Source organism: Calonectris borealis, chromosome W (genome assembly GCF_964195595.1).
Source record: "Calonectris borealis chromosome W, bCalBor7.hap1.2, whole genome shotgun sequence".
Taxonomy (NCBI): Eukaryota; Metazoa; Chordata; class Aves; order Procellariiformes; family Procellariidae; genus Calonectris; species Calonectris borealis.
This window is the reverse complement of record NC_134351.1, coordinates 55,682,477-55,688,476: the sequence shown is the minus strand read 5'-3', so window position 1 is coordinate 55,688,476 and position 6,000 is coordinate 55,682,477. Positions and strand designations below refer to the sequence as shown.

The following is a 6,000-nucleotide window of genomic DNA, read 5'->3' as shown; positions in this document are numbered from 1 at the left end:
TCATTTCACTGTAGAGCTTAACTTTTATCTAAGACAAAAAGTTACTCTTTAGACCCTATATAGAAGCTTTATGCATTTATCCTCATGAAAGAGATAGTATTGAAGCAAGTTGCAACTTCTTTCCTTGACAAAATCTGAAACAAAAGATTTCCAATATGATGTTACATTTAAAGCATTTTTCAAGAAATATTTCAGTTGTTTGAATATGGATGCATTCTCCTCAAGGGAAGAATGTTTTTGCACCTTTATCTGTTAATACATTCAATATGAATAAAATAGGTGAAGCAAAAGTCATTATTGTCCAACAGTAGAAGGTTAATTTAGAGTAAGTTTAAGACAGAGGAGATGCCTAATATGAAATACATAAACTGATATAGTTAAGACACATTTTTATAAGCATGTGTTCTGAACAAAAAGGGTACAAGAGTATTCACCTGAGATAAAGCTAGTATTTGAATATTTCTAAGTAGCAATGAGTTACGCTTGAGGAAAGCCACTTGAAGCTTTAAAATATACATTTTACTATTATACAATATATGCAGTTTAAGTAATTAAGATTGATGCTAACATAAAAGTCCTAAAAAAAAAAAAAAATAAAAAAATCACAGTGTATCAATATTGTTAGTTACAAGACTTATGCTACTTCATAACTTTTAAAAATTATAATGATTATAAATTTTAAACCCATTCTTCCAAAACTGATCTTCTGAGTACAAGCTTTAAGGAGCAATAAACTAAAGCATAAGAATTAGCTTATTACAATTTAAATATATACATATTCACCAATTTAGAAAATAATCAAGCTTTGGAAAAAATTTACAAAATTGATTATTTTTGCTTGCACTGCTCAAAATAATGAACTATTCTAATATTTTTTCCCTAAATGAAAAGAGCTGTTTCCTGAATGTGTATTGAAAAAAATTTAGTATTGAACTTCTAATTTAACAGCAATTTAGAACTGCCAAAAAGATGCATTTTATAAGGACTTTAAATACCCTTTCTGTTACCAACTTAGGTTGATCAGCAGCTTTTCTTCACACTGAATCCTTCAAAAAGGGAAGCTCAAAACAGGAAAAAGGCATATATAAAAACAGTAAACACTGACCTCCTGAGGTTCCTACAACAAAAATATTCAAGTAGAAAGTCTACACCATTACTTAGCAGCAGCTATTTCTGTAGTTTAGCAGACTAACAGCACTTTATTCAGTGTGTAAGGAGCAGATGAAGCCATGCTTTTAGCATGCCAAGAGGCAGAAACACTGGAATGTAACAAACTCACAATTCTACCAGTATAAACAGTCAACATTCAAGAACTGTCAAGACCACACCATAAGAATGAAAATACTTTTTATATATCCCATGATGCAATAATTGAATTATAACTGTTAATGCCGATTCAGAACTTTTCTTACCTCAGATTAAGCCCTAAATGGCTTCTACAAATTTCTGCACTATATTATGCATTAGGAATATGGTTTATTTGCTTTAAAATATACCATGAGAGAACTTACTGATACAAAAGACTATTTTGTCACTACTGTTTATTTCTGCCTTAATTATTTTCCTTGCTGTTATACCAGATCAGTTCACATCTGTACAAATACCTATTAAAATACTATGTACAAAAGTGGCATCCTAAGCTAATCTGAGGTGGAGTGGTTTTACTTGGCTAAAGGGGCTTTCTGAAATTTAAACAGTTTAGTTAAACTAGATTCTAGCTGTAATGCTAGAGTATTATTTTGGTGGGTTTTCTATTCTACAAATTTTCTTAATGTCATTTCTCTGAAACTCTTCCCTAATGTTCAAACACACTCAAAATTAAAGCAAGTTTGTGTCTAAAAATAATATCCTACCTTGCTAAAAGTTTTTTTCTTCTTCTTTCCAGAATTTGGTTTTAAAGTGTTTTTAGTGACTAAAACTATTACTAATTTACTTCAGCGTTATTAGTTAAGAAGGAATTTTGTATTTGCTACCAAAGCAATGTAATTTGAAAGCAATTTATCACATGCAATTTTGACCAATTTGAATAAATACTATGTACTAGCATTACTGAATGTACTTCATACAGTACATGTCCAAACTATTCTTCAGGCATAATCCATTAAAATTTGCAAAGCCAAAAAAAAGGGGTGGGGGGGAGGGGAGGAGAACAGGACACATTTAAAACGTGCATGCTATCATGCATAAAAAAAACCCCAAAACTCTTTAAACAGCATTTATATGTCCACACTCATACAGCTCAAAGTTCAGTGCAATGGCTAAATCATTTAACACTCAAAGAACAGAACCATGCAAAGATCAGCAAGTTCTTAAAAAAAACCCCACAAAACCCCAAACAAAACCCAAAAAAACCACAAACAAACCACAAAACACCACCCCCCCACCCCCCCCAACTGTTATCCAATATCCAATTCTGCAATGCAAAGGTGAGAAACTAAATCTATAAAAAGGCTGTTATGGCTTAGTTTTGTTTTGCAGGTTAATTATGCAGCACTTGAAAAATGGAAAGGTGCGGCTTCACCTCTGACCAGCAGAGTTAAAAAATCTCTCCATTTTCCTTTATCATCATGGGATACTCTTTAGGCAATCTAAATTAATAAAGACTTGCCACTTTCAGATGAACACAAGATCAAGTGTACCAGTTAGGATTTCACATTCACAGTACATAAGAAAATACACATGGAAAGAAAAGTAAAGGGTTAACTTAACAAGGATTTATTCACAGGAATACATGTAAGTAGAGAGAAAAAAAAAAACCAAACAAACAAAACATCAACAGAAAAGCTAAACAAATGAAATGAAGAGGATCCAAACCAACTTTCACTCTGTAGCTTTAAACTTGCACCCTTGTGCATTTAACTACATCACAAAGGGCCACCAACATGCGCCGATACATTGTAGATACCCTGCATTACATCCATTAACTTAAACATCTCTAAGATCATGCTGTGAACAAAAAGAAAGCATAAAAGGTAATACGTTGAGTAGGAATAAACACAAATATAGCAATCACATCATCAACTTCTACAATTGTCTTTACGTGCCAACTAACATTTATGCAGCCTTTAATGGGTCTTACCATGTAACTCATTTTTAGAGATTCTGCTAAAAATCACTAGTATATAACCATGCAGAAAGCACATCACACTGACAGCACAGAGGCAAATATTTCGCACAGTTATATCAGCTTTCCACATTGTGCAGGTTACACACAATACAATATCAATCTTAATCTTAACAGATCCTAAAAAGGTATTTCAAGGCCTAATTGTTAACTACAGTACTTTATATCTATATTCTTAATAAAAATAAGATCCACAGAATCTTAGAAAAGGAATTCTAAATGCAGGGCTATATTGAATTGGTAAACTGCAACACAAGACTGGCGCAACATAGGTAAATGTATACCAATTTCACTCTATGTGATGCAAGCATGCTACTTTCCCACTAATTTAAATTACTTCTGATCACTATGAGCCAGAATGCATGCCTGAAACTTAACTGCACATTAAGAATAATGCCTTACTCTAGAAATTAAATCTAATGAAGTACAATAACCAAATCATATTTGCTACTTTAATTTTTTTTAAATGTAAAAATTAAGATGTCAATCTTTCCTTAGAAGTGTCCCTCCCCTTACCCCAAAATTGAAAGGAGTGACTCATTTGGCAGCTTGCAGGTTGCTTCATTTTGTCCAAGTTAACCTTTATTAATTTCCGATGGGGTTTCTATATTGTACACTGCAAGTGCCTGCTCCTAATACAGACACAAGCTGCATTTTAACTGTACTAACTTAATTTGTTTAGTTATTCATCAACATGCAAATTACCTAGGAATCCCATCAAGCAGGATGAAATTATGTAGAAAAACCCTTAAAAAAAAAAAAAAAAGAGAAAGCCTTTTACTGTTTGTGACCCCCATTCTTAGGTTTCCTTTATTGTGTGCAAAATAGTTTTCCTCTTTATGTATCCCTATGGTTCAATTATACGGTTCTTATTTTGGTACAATTCCCCACAATAGTCCAGAATATGCTGTTTTGTTAATAGATTGTTTTTTTTTTTTTCTTCACATCCAGTGCAGATTTGTAACAGGAGACAGATTTCCACCCACAAAGGCTCCAGATGTTAAAACATTTCCCAACATCGACTTAATACAGTGACGGCAACACCTCCCTCCCACCCCTCCCAGTAGGATTGGGATTGTACTGTATTCCCTACTGGTTTACCCTTCCCCCCAGTAAAGGGTAACATTTTCCCTGGGTGCAGAGGCTCCCTCACAGTCTCCCAGACTGAAGGACCTGTGAAAGAAAGGTATAGTTAAATCTTACCTTGAACCTTAATTGACAGATCAGTGCATAAACAAAGAGCTTTTTTGCCTTTTTTAAGCAGTAGGTGCCAACCTTTAACTTAAAAACGAATTTTCCCTTTTAAGTCTGTTTAAGAAAAGAGCCCATTTATACCAGATAAATTATTATTCATGAAACAACACCGTATACTTTAAAGCTACACTGACAGTTCCACTATTGTGGCTAAGCTTAGATTTAAGATAAAAGCAGTCCTATATATTCTAACAAGCTTTTGCTTTTTTAGTACAAAATTATGAGATAGTTATGACATTAAGAAAATATTAAACATACCTTCTACTGACCTAACAATTTCACTTTTAGGTGGATTAAACAAGATAGCCATAGTGTCTCCTCAGTACAAACCGAGAATAATTGACAATTTTACCGCTTTGGATTCCTCTTCATTAGGATGAAAAAACCCCACTTATTTCAGAACTAAAATTCCCTCATTTATAAATATGTAAGTGTTTGAAATTGGCTTATTTTTAATCCATCGTTCAGATCAAACATGTAATTCAAACAATTTCTTATGTCACTGACAAATCTTAGGCTGACTTTTAAATAGTTGTCCATTCAACAATAAAACAGAATTGCATGATTCACTCCCATAATTTCAGTACGAAAATTCTAGAGCAAGTATCAAATTTACATAAAGATTGAATGAATAAACTTAATTTGCTCTCTTTTTTGGGTAGTACAATAATCTCTTCACAGTATCACACTACTTTACATGCAGGAACTTTGCTTTATACAGTGTTCACAAACAGCATACAAAGCAAGGTGGTATAATAATACAAGTATTCTAGAATGCACAATCACTGTTGTTTGCTGAAGTTGAATCATTCCCCAGGCAGAACTGTAACAATTCTGAATTGGTGCATAAGGTGGAACATGGCAATAATAAACACATCAGCCTCCCCAAAACATCAAGCTCTACAGTCAGTAGAGTTACAGATTAGCATAACATCCTTTATTCAGTGCAAAGATCATCTAGTATGTGGTTAGGAATGTATTGGACTTCTCATGGCTAGAGTGTCTTAACAAACTTGCTTTCCTAACCTAGGGAAATATTCCTGCTTAGACCACATCCGCCATCTACTAATTCATAAGACATAAGGGAGCCTGTGACTTTAGTATGATGGCTCGAGGATTACAATCATCATTTTGTTTATTAAACCTGAACAGGCACTTTGTTACACCTACACTAAAAGAACAGAGTCAGACAACTGCTTTTGCTACAGCTACCACCATTTAGGTACACTATCATCTTTTTTTTTTTTTTCCTTCTTATAGGAAGGAAAGATATCTGTTCCAGCATATCTGAAAAATCTTAGTCTAGTGAATTAATTATGTTTCATATAATGTAAATGGGGAGGAAGTCTGTTATACAGCTCTGTTTAGCAAGGAAAATTTGTGTGCTTACCTCCAATTATGGGACTGCAGCTACAGTGCATAAGGTTAAACTCCATAGTAAGCTGCAAGGCGCTCTTTTAAGGGAAGAGGAAACTGGTCAGAGAAACGCCTCCAATTCTCATCCCCAACTTGATTTTTAAATCCATGAAGAATCTACAAATGGGGGGGGGGGGGGGGGGGAGTCAAGATAATCATTAAACAGCAGATACATGATCATTATTTACTAGCAACATATACAGTAA

At 33.7% G+C, this 6,000-nt stretch overlaps 1 protein-coding gene across 6 annotated transcripts in view; it reads right to left on the bottom strand.

Annotated features, from left to right (window-relative positions):
* Nucleotides 1-2,692: 2,692 nt before the first annotated feature.
* Nucleotides 2,693-6,000, bottom strand: part of LOC142074854 (transportin-1-like) — a 64,412-nt gene continuing 61,104 nt past the window's right edge. For 4 of the 6 annotated variants that reach the window (XM_075135762.1, XM_075135761.1, XM_075135763.1 and 1 more), the window contains 2 exons: nucleotides 5,769-5,911; nucleotides 2,693-4,297 (listed from right to left, as the gene is read on the bottom strand). In XM_075135762.1, the coding sequence (XP_074991863.1) occupies nucleotides 5,804-5,911 (108 nt within the window). In that variant the 3' untranslated portion in view covers nucleotides 2,693-4,297; nucleotides 5,769-5,803. Of the gene's footprint in view, nucleotides 4,298-5,768; nucleotides 5,912-6,000 lie in introns of those variants that run through there. The other 2 variants (XR_012670726.1, XR_012670727.1) reach the window with 2 other exon arrangements.